The 17,157-nt window shown below is 39.2% G+C and overlaps 1 protein-coding gene across 7 annotated transcripts in view; it reads left to right on the top strand.

Moving 5' to 3' along the window:
• Positions 1-17,157, top strand: part of GLIS3 (GLIS family zinc finger 3) — a 630,646-nt gene that overhangs the window by 506,807 nt on the left and 106,682 nt on the right. For all 7 annotated transcript variants that reach the window (XM_060199785.1, XM_060199784.1, XM_007525728.3 and 4 more), the window contains one exon: positions 1,452-1,562. In XM_060199785.1, the coding sequence (XP_060055768.1) occupies positions 1,452-1,562 (111 nt within the window). The remainder of the gene's footprint in view (positions 1-1,451; positions 1,563-17,157) is intronic.

Here is a 17,157-nt window from a genome sequence, read left to right as displayed (position 1 = left end):
AAGCCTGAAATAGAGTGATTAATATACCAGTACCACTTAGGTTGGTTACCAGTATTGCCTCACTGGAGTATTTCTCCTTGGGTTAGTGACAGCAAAAGAGACAGTGAAGACCAGGTGGGAGAAATATTGAGTATTCAAACCTTCAAGAGTATCTCAAAATTTACAATAATAGCATCAATTTATATAAGCATCAGTATTCTCAAAGCTTTCTTTTTTGTCCATATCATTCTACTAGATAATATTTTCTCATTTTCCTCCTTTTTGTTACTGATTTGACAAGAGTTTTACAAAATCATAAGATTTCAGGAGTATAATTTCACATTCATACTTAGTAAGTTCCAAAGACTCTTTTTTTCTTTCTCCTCCTCCTCCTCCCCCTGCCCCTCCCCCTCCCCCACCCTCCCCCTCCCCTGCCCCTCCCCCTCCCCTACCCTCCCCCTCTCCTCCCCTCCCCCTCCCCCCCCCCTCCTCCTCCTCCTCCTCCTCTTCTTTTAATAGAGGCAGAGAGTGAAAGAAACCACAGCGTTGAAGCTTCCTTCAACACTGTATGGGCCGGGCTGAAACATGGGTCCCTTTCATATGGCAAAGCAGTGCACTGTCCAACTAAACTATTGGGCCCCATTGTGAAACTTTTGAATGAGTAGCATCTCCTCTGATGTATAATTGTTCTTCTGTGGTACAGCATGACTGCCAATGAAGGTATCCACTAGTTACTGTCCCCTAAAGCAAAGGCAAGTTAGCCAAGGGACATACAAGGAAGTCATGTTAACTTGGGAAATAGCCCTTTCTACCTTAAGAAAAAGAAAAAAAAAAAGTAGAACTCTGCTTGCTTACCCAGTGAAAACTCATTGGGAGGTGATTGGTTCTCATGGCACACTGCCAAGAGCTTGTTCACTAACCCAGGCTTATTACTAGGATTCCTCTAAACTAATAGCATTAATGTCCTTTTTATTTTTTTGGAGACCTACTGTTTTCTACTCATTTTCTACTAACCTCCCTTTTAATTCTCTCCCTCTTTCTTTCTGAATCAGGTATCTTCTGAAACACTCAGTCTTTTCTGGACTTTCCCACAGCTTCTTTACCTGAACTATTAAAGAATATGTTTCCTAGTTTCTGACAATACCAAAGGTTATTTTCGGGGGAACATAATTGTAAGTATGATTGGAGATGCTAGCAATTTCCACAGTAAATGTCCACAAGAAGTTTTGTGGTGAATGCACTCTAAAGAAATCTGTTAAAATCATCAAAGGTAGGTGCCCCTTTGTCTAACTAAAATTTATTATCCTCTGCCTAATACAAACTTCCTAGGCTTTCTATAAGATGCATGTATATCACCCAGCATTTCATATTCATCAGCTCGGAAGAGTTCATTGTCTGAAGTCTATAGTCTTTCAGTAAATGCCAATCATCTTTGTCATTTAATTGTAGTTGTTTCTTTCTTTCTTATTTAGAAACCTTATGCCTGTCAAATTCCAGGATGTACCAAACGCTATACAGACCCAAGTTCCCTAAGAAAGCATGTGAAGGCACATTCTTCCAAAGATCAACAAGCAAGAAAAAAGGTAATTTAAAAAGAAAATTTATCCAGCCCTGGAAAACACATTAAAAATATTCCCTCAGGATTGGGGACTTGATTGAAAAATTCTTCTACTTCTCAGGATATATAACTTACGCGAAACTATTTGAGGAAAGGTTGGAGCACAGTACCCTTCTGGGTACTTCAGAGGCTGAACAAGCACTAGATAGATGGATAACAAACAAACAAAAAAAACCCAGGATCACTGTCCAGTTGTTTTTATTTTTTCCTCATTACCCATATATATCTTACAAACATGAAGAAATAATTTGTGCTTTTTATAAATAGAAAACCCTTGTTAAGATTTTTTTATCCTCTAAATATGACCATTATTTTCAAGTTATACCAAATGTAGTGTTTTACTGTAATGAAAAATCTATTATAACAATGGAAAATACCTTCATAGAATTATCTTAGACATTAAAAAAAGTATGCCCTATATTTAGGCAAATAAGCAATAGCATCTTACCTACCCTAAAGAGGTACACTCAAACAGAAGTTGAGAAAAGAACATAAAGGGAAATGCAAACTAGAATATGACTGAGTTTGGAATATTGCACCAAAGTAAAAAACTCTGGGTGGAGAGTGAGGTAGATGTTCAACTTCACTATAGAGAGTTGGGGGGTAGGGACACAGACCTTTGGTGGCGGGAGTGTTAATACGCACTCTATTAAAAAAAAAAGGTACATGTTGTACCTAATGAAGGAGGTAAGTGGGTTTCTGGGACAAGGATGCTCTACAGAATGCATCTTAGCAGATAGTAGGTGCAGAAATAATATTTCAAAAATTCTTAATGATTTCCACTGTTTTAACATGGCTTATTTCAACTTTTGTGTAAGGTAAAAAGTAGTATTTATTATATTAAAGATTCTTGAAGCAATATATATATATACCTTGAGACTACAAGGTATAGATTTTTACACAATTTGCAAATAACTTTCAGTAGATAATTGAAACAATAAGCATATGATTATGAACAAAAGTGTGAAAACTCCCATGTTTAATATTCTTATTCCTTCAGCTTTGTCTTACGTAAAATGAAGTTTTGTCTCATGTGACTAAGCTTTCTGATACTGTCTCCTGCAGATAGTTAAATTAAACTTGGCTGATTTTCTTTGACACATTTGCTTTCAAATTTTATCCTGTCTTTTTAACCTGAAGATTTTAAAAAAATACTTTCTGAATCTGTGATGGATTAATTTGTGGAAATTAAAATGATGAAAGCTTTCTCATCCAGTAAAAAGAGGAAATGTCACTCCCAGGAGAAGTGCTCATAAACCTGACATCAGTCTACCCACATTTTTGAACCTTTTGCTGGTATACCAGTTTGTAATATTTACATGGCACAATGTTGTTACTAGACCTTGGAGAGATTCTAATTGCTAACTCACATCAGAGCTTGGTATTTGAAATATTTCCTGGCAGCAGTAATAAAAAAAAAGTAAGTAACAATAAACCTTTTAGGAGAGAATTAAGATTATTTACGACTTTAATTAAAAGTTGAAAACTGGCATCATTTCAAAAAAGCCTTTACAAAAATGTGAATTCATCAAAAATAACCATAAAAATTCCAAGGTGATAAAGGCATAGTGGAGTAATGGTCCCAGCCCTAGGGAATTGTTTTGCTGAAAAGAATAAAACCCTTCTCTGTCACACCCTGTTAGTCATGGGCTCCTTTAATGTGCCTTGCCTGCCTACCTCTAATCCTCTTTCTAGCCTCCCCTGGACACTAAATGACATTATTTTGGTTTTAATGTTGCCAGCTTTATGAGGCCCTACTCTGAAACCAGGGCCAGTGACAAGACCTGCTCATCTGTCAGACAGTATATATCATGACAGTGATCTCAGAAATTATGCTTTGATTAGGCATATAGTACTTAACCTCACCTGTTGGATCCTACTAAAAAACAAGAATAAAATAAAAACTCACCTCAATATTATTCAAGCTGTGAAAGGAGGAGAAAAAACCCAAAAACTCTGCAAAGGAACTGGGATAATTTGGCACACTGCATGCAGAAAGTAGCTTTTCTTTTTGCCTAATGCATGCACACCCACACCTCCCATCAGCTGCTATATGTAGACTCTTTCTGTAAAATGTGCTTTTCAGATTTTGATTCCATTAAATAGAAGGCTATACAGATGAATGTGGAGTGAAATGCTCAAGCCACCAGCTCTGGCCTCCAGAGGGAATAGAATCTAGCCTGTAGAGAAAAAAAGGCAGCATTTGCCCTTCAGTCCTTTCTGATAATGAGAGAAAACTAAGGCATTAAGCCACTTGAAATTTTCTCCAAGGCTGTGAGTTTTATCAGAATTTTTCATTGCCTCCAGGAAGTGCCATAAACAGGGAGGTTTCCTTCAACTCTGACCTGTTATCAGAGTGCACATTTTAAAAGTTAATGCAGAGACCACTAGTCCCAGATCTATAGGTGACATGAATCTTTTGTCTGATCTACACTTACACAAAGATTCCAAACTTTGGGTATGATTTGCTTAATGTTTGTTAGATGTTCACCTGTAACCCAATGTGGTTGATACCTTTGACAACCACAATACAAGTTTCTATAAACCAAGTTCAGCACTGGAAATGTGTATGTGAATGCAGTGTGTACTTATATTTCCTACTTAGAGTAAAGCTTTAGCTTTCTGTCTAAAATAGATCTAAAAACTTAATACAACTCTTCATGTAGAGCCAGCAACTCTTTGGAATCTGTTCAGAGACACTGCCAACCACATTTACTCAAAACTGTTAACAGTTTCATTAATTACCATGTAAGCTCACCTTGGTAATTAATGAATGTTAGAATGTGGGGGGGGGGGGGAATACACAATCCCTAAATTGAGGAGAGTGTTAAAAGAGCTACTCATGCTTTTTATTTTTTTCTTTTTATTTATTTACTGCATAATGACAGAGAGAAATTGAGAGGGGGGAGATAGAGAGGGAGAGAGACAGAGAGACATCTGCAGCCCTGCTTCACCACTTGTGAAGCTTTCTCCCTGCAGGTGGGGACCGGGGGCTTTAACCTGGGTCCTTGTGCACTGTAATGTGTGCACTCAACCAGGTGTGCCACCACCTAACCCCTCATGCTTGATTTTGTATCAGTTATTTCCTCTCATCATCAGTATGGCAGTTAGAATGCACAAATGGGGGTACACAATCAGAAGCCCTCTAAAACTCTGAAAAAACGTAGTATTTCCTTCCCCCTTTCTATACTCACTCTTTTCTTCCTCCTCTCTGCCTTCCCTTCCTGCCTTCTTACCTTCCCTGTCTGATCAGGGATACAATAAAATCATGACATTTCTTAATGATATGTCAGTAATAGGCACATGATATGGACATTTTTAGGATGAACTAAGCTCCCCCCCTTTCCCACTCCTTCCTCTCATAGTTAAGAAATAATGTTGGAATGTGAGTGAGAATGATGGTATTATAGGGATAATGTTAAAATAGCACTGTTTCTTCAAGTGAGTCACTTACTTCTGTGTACTTTAATAGTTGTTGGTGATAACTTAGTTACATCACACCTTGAAACAGTGGTGTCTCAGCACACTGATGATTTTTTTGCTGTCATATATGTCTGAGAAATGCCTTATAATATTCAGTGCTTTCCTTCTTGCAAGAGTTCTCAGTTTTGCATTTGCCAGTGTTCCAGGTAGAATTTTGACAACATTGATCAAAAAAATGTCATTTTTCTTCTCATCAAATTAATCTTATAGTAACTTATCTGAAGAATAAAATTCAGATTTATTCCATTCAATAATTATTTGTAGAGCACATGTGTGCTATGTATGGGCTTAGACTCCAGGTGAAAATATGTATGAGACATTGATATATGTACAATGTGTGTGTGTATTTTTTCTTTTTACAAGGGCACTGCTCAGCTCTGGCTTATGCTAATGCAGGGTATTGAATCTGGGACCTTGAAGCCTCATGGATGAGAATATTTTCACATAATCGTTAAGCTATCTCCTTGTCCTGAGATGGATATTCCTTATCCTTCCATTGTCTTAATGAAATTTCATATAGTCAGGAACACAGTCAGAGGAAGGCAGGGAAAATTTGTACAGAGAACAAACACTTCCAGATAGAGATAGAAACAGATACCTGCAGTTCTGCTTCACCACTTGCAAAGCTTTCTCCCCTGCAGGTGGGGACTAGAGGCTTGAACCCAGATCTTTGCGCATTATAACATGTGCTCAACCAGATGTGCTACTGCATGACTCAAGGCAGAGACTCTTAAGGAGTAGAGTTCTATGTTGTATTGTTTGAAAGCACTGATCAATGGAGTTTTATATTGTTCATGCTTACATTACCAGATTGTCTTGTCTGGCAAAGAAGTATTATCTCAATTTCTTTTTAAAAATCTTAATTGTGACAAAAGCTGGAAGTGTGTGGCATAATTCTCCCCAACTGTGTAAGGAGCAAGTATCCCATGGCAGGTTTTTAAACGAGCAATTCAGGCAGTACAGTACCTAGTACAGCTACACATGGAAATAGTGTCTGGATAATTGCTTTTTTTGACTGATTGACTGACAGAAGCATTCTAAGCCTCTCATTCCCTAACTTTTATTAGCTCAGGCTTGCTGCTGCCTGAATATAGCATGCTAAAAAAAAAAAAATCACAATACAGCTCACTATTGCCCTTCTAAGACTTCCTTGTCTTAAGTACTCCCAGCCCTCATATATTGTTCCCTCTGCTAGTTCTCTCTTGTCTTCCCATTTCAGCTTCAATTGAGTTCTGTCTTTGATGTCCATGGGCAGTATTTTCCTGTATGTTTGTATCTTAGCTCTCTGAGCTAGGAAGATTTACTTTCAGGGTAACTTCACACAAGGGACTGGATAAAGCTAATGTAGAATTTTTTTGTGATTGATACCAGGCAGATGGCTGTGTCTTAGATGTGTTTGGATTAGATGTCAGAGGGCATAGGGGATCTTTTAAGCAGCACCGTGAATTATTTTGTGACTTAGCTTAAGGTACATTCCCCTGGCTTTTCCATTTCCTCATCTCCATAGCTAGCAAGCATCAGATCTCAGAGGTGAAAGGGTGGTTTTTTTTGTTTGTTTTTTGTTTTCCCCCAGTGAAGAGCATTGTCCTACCACACACATGAAACCCAGAGCAATCTTGTGTGACAGAAAACTTAGACAGTACTCTTGGAAAAACATTCCGCTCTGAGACTCAGTATTTTCTGCAGATGGAGTTATCTTTGAGTTACTACTATAGCCAGTCTTTCTGGGTCATATTGGTGCTTGGAGGATGAGAGAGAGAGAGAGAGGGAGAGAGAGAGAGAGAGAGATTGAGACTGAGAAAAGGAAAAGAAGGTAAGAGCCAAGCCAAAGGGAATTAAAGTCAAATGTGAACTTGTGTTATTTGTTTTTGTCCAGGGATTATTAGCTTGTAATGCACAAACCCATAGAAGGTCCATGGTTGGGTGGGTTTTAGGAAGTTTATGAGATTTCATAAATGTCTGTCTTCTAGTGAGAAGTTTTATAAATTTCATTGAGAGTCCAAAATTAAAACATTCTGATGACCAAAAGAAAAAGAGCAAAGGTTTATAAGGATACTCTGGGAGGCTTGCAGGTGTTTATGACTTGGACTTGGTGATAATATTAAAGTGTTCGCATGCATCCAAGCTTATCAGATTGTGCATACACATGAACTATATGCGTTTATTTGTAAGTAGTCATAGTTCATTAAAGCGCTTGGAAACAGTACCTTCTGAGCCAAAAGAAATACAGGACTCCTCGTTACAGTTTGACCTAGCTTTAGTTATAATCCCTCAGAATACTTTGCCCAACTCAGAAGAATCTATGTTTCCCAAGCTCTGGAACTGTAACATTTACAGTTATTGTAAAAGCTGATGTGAAAGCTGCATTTTGCCAAGGATAGGCTGTTGCTATAAATGGTGACTTGAAATGTTGAGTGCAGAAAGACCAGAAGTAGTTACACCTATTAGGTTTGTTGTGCCCTTATGTAAGACTTAGTGGAGATCTGAAGGACAGTGCCAGGTGTGATGAAATGAGTGGACACTGAGGCTCAGTAGTGGAGAACCTAGTTGAGCATATATGTTACCATCCACTAGGACCCTGGTTCAAGCCCCCCCGGCCCTACCTTCAGGGAGGAAAGCTTCATGAGTGGTGAGGTAGTACTATAGGTATCTCTCCCTTTCTATCTTCCCCTCCCCCTCTCAATTTCTCTCTATGTCCTATCAAATAAAAGGGAAAAATGGTCACTGGGAGTGGTGGATACATTGTATAGGCTGCAAGCCACAACTATATCCCTGGTGGGGGAGGAGGAGGGAGAGAGAGAATGTGAGTGGTGACTGACTGAATGCCTGGGGTCAGGTGAAGGGAAACCTCAAGATAGGTGAGCAGTCACAGGTAGAAACTTCCTTCCTTGGGAAAACTTCATGTCTTTCAACTCATTAGATCAGGTCCACCAAGAATACTCTTCTTTTCTGAAAATCAACTGATTGTATATATAATCACCTCTCAAAAATACCTTCACAGAAACATCTGACTGAGTGTTTTATTGTGTAGCTGGAATCTAGATGTAGCTAAGTGAACACATTAAGTTGACCATCACTCCCACAAAGCAAAATCCATTATGTTAAAATTTAATGCAGTTTACTTTATTTGAACATGACACTAACTAGTTACACGAAAATGGGACATGGTGAACCTTAAAGTTTGACTTGAGTTAATACCAATCGATTATTCATGAGGAAGCAGAAGGAAATTGATTGTTAACATATCTAATCCCACACCCTTTCATCATGCCATTATCTGTTTAAAGGAAATATGTTCATGTCAATTAATTTAAAGGCACACTCAGCTAAGAGGGTGACTGAGGAATAAAAAGGGGAAAGTGGCTGCCAGGAGCAATGTAGTCATGCAGGCACTGAGCCCCAGCAATAAACCCAATGGCAGATAAAGAGAAAGGGGCTAGATGGAGAATTCCACTTTAGAAGAATTTGTATGTATTTTATAAACATATATTATGACTCTACAAGGAACATATACTTAAAAATATGTTGACTTCTTTTTTTTACTGGTGATTTAATGTAAACTAACAAAATTATAAAGATAATAGGGGTATAATTCCATAATGTTCCCACCACCAGAGTTCTGTGGCCCTATGCCCTCCATTGTAAGTTGCAATAGTTCTCCCAAAGTTGACAGTATGGGTCTATATCTATATCTTTCTATATCCATTTTTTGCCCATTTTTTCTAAACCCCTGCCTTCACTTATTTTTAAGTCACTTATTTTTAAGTCCTATTGATATTTCCAAATGTCCTTCCTTTTTTCCTCTTCTCTCTCAGATAAGTGAAACCATGCCTGACTTATTTTGGTATTTCCCAGATTCTCTTTCCTTTCATTGATGCTATAAAAATGAGAATCCTGATGACAAATACTTCGAGTCCTATATTCTACCCATTCTACAGAGGTATGGAGCCCTCTGGTTTACTTTATTGTTTACCTGTCTGGGAGTATGGACCAAAGTTTTTTGGAGGGGTGCAGAAGGTGGGAGTTCTGGCTTCTGTAATCGCTTCTCCACTGGACATGGATATTGGCAGGAACCTCCACACCCCAGCCTGTTTTTATCTTTCTGGAGTGAAGAAGGGCTCTGGAGAGGTGAAGGAACATAGACATTTATATGTTAACATTTAAATTTATCTTTTTGTCTTAAGTTCATATAATGTAATATTCACATGTTGTTTTAAATGAAATAATAACAATGAAACACTTAGATTGTATCAAATATGTTACATCTGTCCCATACAGGTTAGGTCTTAACTACTGGAAGTATGTGTTATTAAGGGTCTCTTTTAAAAATATTTTTTATTTATTTTATTTTCATGAGAGACAAAAATACAGAGAGAGACCATAGCACTGCTCAACTCTAGCTTATGGTGGTGCTGGGGATTGAACATATGACCTACCAGCCTAAAAAATGAAAATCTTTGTGCATAACCATTACACTGTTTCTCCAGCACTGACTACTAAATTTCTAAGAGAGAAAACAAGTGGTTGATGAAATTTTAGCAATTGGTTTTCTCTGTTCATCTCCTTCATTAATTTTTTTCCTCTGAGAGAGATTTTGTATGTCTAAAATAGTTAATGGAAACTGATATTGTGATATGATTTTGAAATAAATCACTTTCTTTTCTTTTCACACAAGAAACACAGTTGTAGTAATGCATGTGTGTGTATGTATGTGTTTGGTTGGTTGTTTGTCTTTTTACTAGAGCACTGCTCAGCTTTGGCTTGTTCTAGTGTAGGGGATTGAACCTGGGATCTGGGAGCCTCAGGCATGCGAGCCTCTTTGCAGAACCATTATGCCATATACCATCCCCCTCCCCGTGCTTATGTCATTAAATATCAAGCAAGCAAGCCGACTGTCCACATCCCTGATTTATCCAGAAGTCATGTCTTTGGACTGGATATCCCTGTGCTTTTCAGTCCTTCCATAGAATCTCTCATGTGAAGGGAGACATACAGGCATAGATTTGATGCTGGAGAATTTTACTTGGATGCCCATTTTAAACTTTGCTTATTTCTTGATATTTTGCTTTTTCTTTTTCTAAATTGATAAAGTACTTTATCATATTTTCTCTTTAGTACAGTCATTTGCTATTTTATTTCTTGTGTGATTTATCTGCTAACTTCTGCACATGGACAACTGAGTCGTAGACATGAATTCAAGTCTCTATGTCACCAGTTTTAATGATGTAAACTTTAGATGAGCTATCATCTCTGGATGGCAGGCTCTCCTTTGTGAAAGCCAGATAGTATAAGCAACCCCATAGATTTACTGTAGATAACAGTGTAAAAATCCATGCTTGTTGCAAAAATAATGCTTGTTGCATACTTGTGCAAAGGCAGAGCCCAGTCCTTGATGGAAGTGGTTGTGGCCACAGGCTAAGAGTCATTATTACAAGGTGTTAGAATACAAAGGAAAACACCTTGCTAGTGTACATTTCTGCTTATGATGTCTGTGGCTAGTGGGTAAAAGAGATGGAAGTCAGAAAATAGTAAGAATTTTCTAAGGGGAGAAGTCTTTCCTGCTTTAGTCAGATTCATGCTTGAGAAATCAGGGAAGCATGACATAGATCTTTAAGTTTTCTGCAGATTCTAGCTGAGATTTTTATCATCCTATCTCTGTTAGCCATATGTTTTGATACTGATCATGTTAATAGTGATAATAAAGGAAAAGTCTTATTTTACCTGCGATTAATGCTTTAATGTTTCAGAGCCATTTTATATACATTAGTTCATTCTTCTGACCTTCTAAGTAGGATGAATTTTTATTATTATCTATACTCTCTTCATTTTGTTTCTGAGAAATGAGAAAGTTAGAAACAGAAAGCAAGCCAAGAATGATGCCAAAAGGTGGTGTGCTATTTTCCCCAAGTCAAAAGAGCTACAGAATGTGTACCAGAAATAGATAATACTGTCTATGCGAAGCTGACTGTTAAATCTTGACATACTGTTTGCAATCTGTACATTCCACACAAAATTTTGACAATGGATAATTCTCCCACTAGGCAAGCCAGAGCTCTTTCTTTAAAGTCTTGCAAAGTATCCTGTGACATCTTAAATTGTGTGGTTCTGTTTGTTGAGTAGGGACTAACACTTGACTAACTGTGGAGTAGGGACTAACACTTGACTAACTGTTGAAGGGTGCAGATAGTTTCTGCTTCATTTGGTCTTTTTTAAGACTAGAATAGAAAGGTGCTTTTCCTGAGTCACTACTGAGGATGGGCACTTGCTACACTGCCACTACGTGTGTACAACTGTGGACACAGCTATAGTCCATCCAAATTATATGGGCCATGATATGTAACAGACTCATTCTCTCTGTAGTCCACTGAAAACACACACACACACACACACACACATACACACACCTAAAAAGTTGCACAAGAGATCCATAGAACCTATACTTGTCATTTTAAGCTATCAGACATCTAAGACAATCTCTCTTTTTAAAAAAATTTTATTTAGAAAATCTAGTATGGCCAAACATTCTTTATATTACTGGGTCAAAAACCTACCTCCTAGAAACAGCTGCACATGAGCTCCAATTTTGTCATCCAAGAATGCTTTTTCTTGCTAATGTGTATATACATTATTCATTAATAGCCTTCAATTCCTATAATTTTTGATATTTTTCTTTTTATTTTTTTTATATTTTTCAGTGTTGGGACCTTGCACGTGCTCAGTTCCACAGATCGCGGGCCAACCTTTTCATTATTTTTATTTCAGATATCTATATAGAGGTAGGGAGGGAGGGGAGGAAAGATATTACAGCACCTCTCCACTGTTTATGGAGCTGCTCCTGGTACTCTGGTGCTTCTGAGACTAGAGCCCTTTTTCTCACATATGCTAAGACCTATGCTTTACAGGGTGTGTCATTTCCTAGCAAATACATTTTTTTCATATTGATTTTCCAGGCTTTTAAAAAATTTTTATTTATAAAAAGGAAACATTGACAAAACCATAGGATAAGAGGGGTACAACTTCACACAGTTTCCACCACCAGACCTCCATATCCCATCCCCTCCTCTGATAGTTTTCCTATTCTTTAACCCTCTGGGAGTATGGACCCAAGATCATTGTGGGATGCAGAAGGTTGAAGGTCTTGTTTCTGTAATGCTTCCCCACTGAACATGGGCGTTGACAGGTCGATCCATACTCCCAGCCTTTCCAGGCTTTTTAAAAGATAGATACAGAGAGATATTAGGATGGAGGGAGGGAGGGAGAGAGGGAGGGAGGGAGGGAGAGAGGGAGGGAGGGAGGGAGGGAGAGAGGGAGGGAGGGAGGGAGGGAGAGAGGGAGGGAGGGAGGGAGGGAGGGAGGGAGAGAGAGAGAGAGAGAGAGAGAGAGAGAGAGAGAGAGAGAGAGAGAGAACACAGCATAGAAGCTTCCCTCCATGCAGTAGAGACCTGCCACAAACCTGCTTTGTGTGTATGGTAGAGAACAAGCCCTGTTTTTTAGATAAGCATATGGATCCCCTTCCTCTATATGTTCTGCATTTCACTCATGCTGTAAAACAATTTCAACTGGGGTAACATGAGACCATAAATTATGTCTATTGTCTATTGAGACAAGTACTGAGGTTGAAAAGGTCAGTCAGAGGGGCAATGCTAAAAGGACCATGTATGTCCTACTAAAATGCATAAAAATAGACTGGTCATATCTGTGACTTAGAGAGGTGAATTGTCATGATGTCAGCAATGAAGAGATCAATTAGAGACTCAGTATAAGAGCAGACAAGGCAAGTAGGGTGACTGCCATATTTTCATTAGGCAATGGTTATTAGATGTAGTGACTCATCCAATTGTGACTACATCCAGCTGGATTATCAGCATGTCCAGATTTTTCAGCCTTATCAAAAAATGTTATCAGGAAAGATGTTGGTACATATCTTGTTGAATTCTAGGTTCACTTTAACATCAGCTTATTTATTTATTTAATTATTTTTTAATCCAGTGGAACCTACAAAGGACATGAATATTCTCTAGTTATTATCAACAGCCTCATCCTAGCTCTAGTTGATTCCTTTTTTTCTGAAGTTCTCTCACTAACCTTCTCTGGATATTGACTTTATCTCTGGTTTTATCTCCTTTGTCTTGATGAAATGTAAGAGATGAGCTTCTTTTTTTTTTTTTTCCCATTTCCTGATCCTGATGGCTCTGTACTTTCTCAAGGCATATTTTTTGCAATCTCAAGTGGTTTTCGCAGAAGTTTGAATGGGAATAGAACATTGAACTCCTTGACTAGAGGGACAGGCTTTCTTACTATCTTCTCAACTATTCTAGGTTTGATTGTCCTCTAGGTGCTAGGCTCTACCCTGTCTCCATAAATTATTTCTCTAACATTTTCCACTCAGCACTGTCATTTTTTTGTGATAGAGAAGTCAGATAGCATTATAATTGTGACATACCTTGTCATTGTTTATATTTTCCTGTGTATTTTTCTACTATATATAAATACATGAAATTCCTCTATTTTCTCCCTTTTTATCTGAAACAAATATATAGTGATAATAATACAGTAATAATCACTGCCATGAAGAATTTTCCTCACTCACTATTTGTAAGGACATCACTTAGCTCTGAAAAAAGGTCCTAAACAAGGAAGACATGTATAAAGAATACAGCAGACAAGAAAATGTTTCACAATAGTGTTTTGTGCTGGCCTAGAACATAAGAGCCAGCTGTAAGAATTTGGGTAATATTTACCCACTGTGGACTTTGAATGGAAAGTGTATTTTGAAAAGATAGTGCAAAGGACATCCTTGATATTTCCGCATTTGTACATCAGCAAATAGAAAAATCAGATTTTGCTTCTGTGTACTCAAAATAGCAATCATGTACCATCCGTTTCCCTGTTCCTTTTTTTTTTTTTAATCTTCATCTTTTATGTGGAAAAGTACACCAAAGAACATGTTCCCCAGTTTCCAGACTATAAAGACCCAGACTTTAGGGTGCCTCCAAATCATGGAATAAATGAGCAGAGGAGTCAAACACCTCATTTTTTTCATATTTTCCTACTTCCAGTCTCTGCTTAGCTATGAACTTATCCCTACCACAGAATATTAAACATAAAATTAATCAGAGACTTCAATACAGCAGAACACTCACAAACATATATTTGTTTAGCCATCAGTCATAGCAAGAAAGAATGAATTAACATTTAAGGCATCCACTTATATAATGGCTTCAGGTATCCATTTTTTATTCTTGTAGCTGGTGAGTTTTTTTAAGAAGTAAATGGGACGAAAAACACTAATAGCTACCAAATATCCATGCCATACAATTCACCAGGCATTTTTATATATACCTGTTTGCCTCTTCAATCTCCGATGCAACTCTCTTAGGCTAGTTATATAATTGGAGGTGAAAAGCCAAAGATTATGAAGAGCTAGATACCATTACAAGACACACTGAGTTAAAAAAAAAAAACCAGCTATACTCCAGCTATGTTTCTCTTACTTGGGATTTAGTGCTCCTTTGAATCTACCAGTCTTAGTATGGGCTGTGTGATGTGTGTGTGTGTGTGTGTGTGTGTGTGTGTGTGTGTGTGTGTGCGCGCACGCGCCTCCAGGGTTATTGCTGGGACTCAGTGCCTACTCTACAAACCACTGCTCCTGGAGACTGTCTTTTCCCATTTTATTGCCCTTGCTGTTATTGTTGTTGTTTTTAGATGGGACAGAGAGAAATTGAGAGAGGAGGGGAAGACAAAGAAGGGGAGAGAAAGACGGACACCTGTAGACCAGCTTCACTGCCTGTGAAGCAACCCCTGTGCCTGGTTAGCTTCGCAGGAGAGAGACCAGGAACTCGTGGTGGTGTAGTGATACAATTCTTTATTCATGCGGAGCCCCAGAGTCAGTGTGAGCACAGCGGGTTAAGCCACGTGGCACTAAACTGCTCTGCACACCAGCCCTTCTCCCATGTCTAAGGTTGGGACATGGGAGAGAAAAGAGGAAGAGAAGAAGGAGAGTGAAACCAGTAACAGTAGTGGGCTTTATAGTGTAAAACCGGAAGTGGCAAGTTGAAATGGAAATGGCTAGGAAAGGGGGTGGAGAGAGGCAAAAAGCATGCTGGGAAGGTGGAAGCGTCCTTAGCAACTGTTGCAATGGTTTTAACTGGTGGGATTAATATACCCTGTAGGCAGGGCAGGTCTCGAGGTAGAAAGAAGATAGATCAGGCAAAACAATGATTATGTAAATAGGCCATACTATCAGCAATGCAACATGGAGCGAGGGGGTGGGTGGCTGCCCGACACCCCTGCAGGTGGGGAGCTGGGGTCTCAAAGTGAGATCCTTACAGCAATCCTTGCACTTCAAGTCATGTGTGCTTAACCTACTGCACTACTGCCCAGCCCCCTAGGGCTGTGTGATTTTGTAGTTTGTCAGTAAGTCATTGGCATCTGAGTTATTCCCAGAAACTCTCATAGTCTTCTGTTAGGACATGGTGGTGGGGCCCTTGACTAAAGCTCCAGTTCATTGGCTTCTATGCTTTGTATACCTTCCTCAAAATTCTTTATCACCCTTTTGGTGAATGGGCAGGCCAGCAGTACCATCCAGAGTGGGGAGCTCTGGGCACATACAGATTGGCATCCAAATGAGTGCTTTCCCTCTTTTTCTTCAGTGTACTCTCTCATCCTTCACCTTGTATGTGAAGAATAGGGTGCCCTCAACATCTCCAAGTTTCAAGGTTAGGAATCAGCCTAGGGTGCTTTGGGCAGACCCTCATCTCACAGGATGACTTAGTGATCTGCCCACTCCTGGTGACCCCTGGGGGTCTATATTTGCCTGTTTTTGTCTATGGTCCTCCCTTCTCCTTTCTTTTTTTTTTTTAATTTAATTTTATTTTTTTTTCCTCCTCCAGGGTTATTGCTGGGCTCGGTGCCTGCACCATGAATCCACCGCTCCTGGAGGCCATTTTTTCCCCCTTTTGTTGCCCTTGTTGTAGCTTCGTTGTGGCTATTATTATTGCCCTTGTTGACGCAATTCGTTGTTGGATAGGACAGAGAGAAATGGAGAGAGGAGGGGAAGACAGAGAAGGGGAGAGAAAGATAGACACCTGCAGACCTGCTTCACCGCCTGTGAAGCGACTCCCCTGCAGGTGGGGAGCCGGGGGCTCGAACCGGGATCCTTACGCCGGTCCCTGCGCTTTGCGCCACATGCACTTAACCCACTGCGCCACCGCCCGACCCCCCTCCCTTCTCCTTTCTAAGTCACACCAATATTTATTGCTACTTCTGTGTGTCCTTCCTTTTTGCCTCTTCTCTCTCTGGGTCCTGATGGCATTGTAGTTTAGAGTCCTTTGGTCATCTTCCCCTAACATTTCTCGTCCTTTGGGAGTATGGAACAAAATTCTTTATGGGGTGCAGAAGGTGGGAGACTAGCTTCTGTAAATATATATATAGTCTCCAGTGTTATTTCTGGGGCTCTGCCACTACAAGTGAAATCTTATTTTTATCTCCTTTTAGAAAGACAATGGGAGATAAAGAGAGGGGGATACAGAAGGAGAGAAACTATAGCACTATTCTACCACTTGTGAACTATGAGTACAAGGGAAATTATACTACTATAGAATTCCCTATATAGTTGGGGGCTTGAGCCCAGGTCATTGTGCATAGTAAAGTGTACACTCTTCTTGGGTGAGCTATCTCCCAGTTGCCCCTTTTGCACATCTCTGGCATGCTTTTGAAAGTGGAAAGAAATATTCCCTAGGAATAAGTCAATAAGTTATCCTGTCATGGCTTTGTGGGTTCATGCAGAAGACAGTGGACTCTGGGGTCAGAGACAAAGAAAGGCCTATCACTCACAACACTGGCAGTAGTCAGACTATCATCATTTTTCATGTTCTAGCTTTTTAAAACCAGTTTCCACAAGATGACGTAAAGAGTGCCTGGGGACACATGCTCAGTGGAATGTGTTATAAAAAGTTACATCTGAGCTTAAAGAATTTAATAATAGACATAAGCATGCCTGCTCTGTGCTCAGGCAGAAGACGTTATTGCAGTCAGTTTTATAAAGCTACTTCACAGAGAAACAACCTTGAAAAAGA

Source organism: Erinaceus europaeus, chromosome 10 (genome assembly GCF_950295315.1).
Source record: "Erinaceus europaeus chromosome 10, mEriEur2.1, whole genome shotgun sequence".
Classification (NCBI taxonomy): Eukaryota; Metazoa; Chordata; class Mammalia; order Eulipotyphla; family Erinaceidae; genus Erinaceus; species Erinaceus europaeus.
Note: the sequence above shows the minus strand (reverse complement) of the source record. Positions and strands in the feature narration are given on the sequence as shown.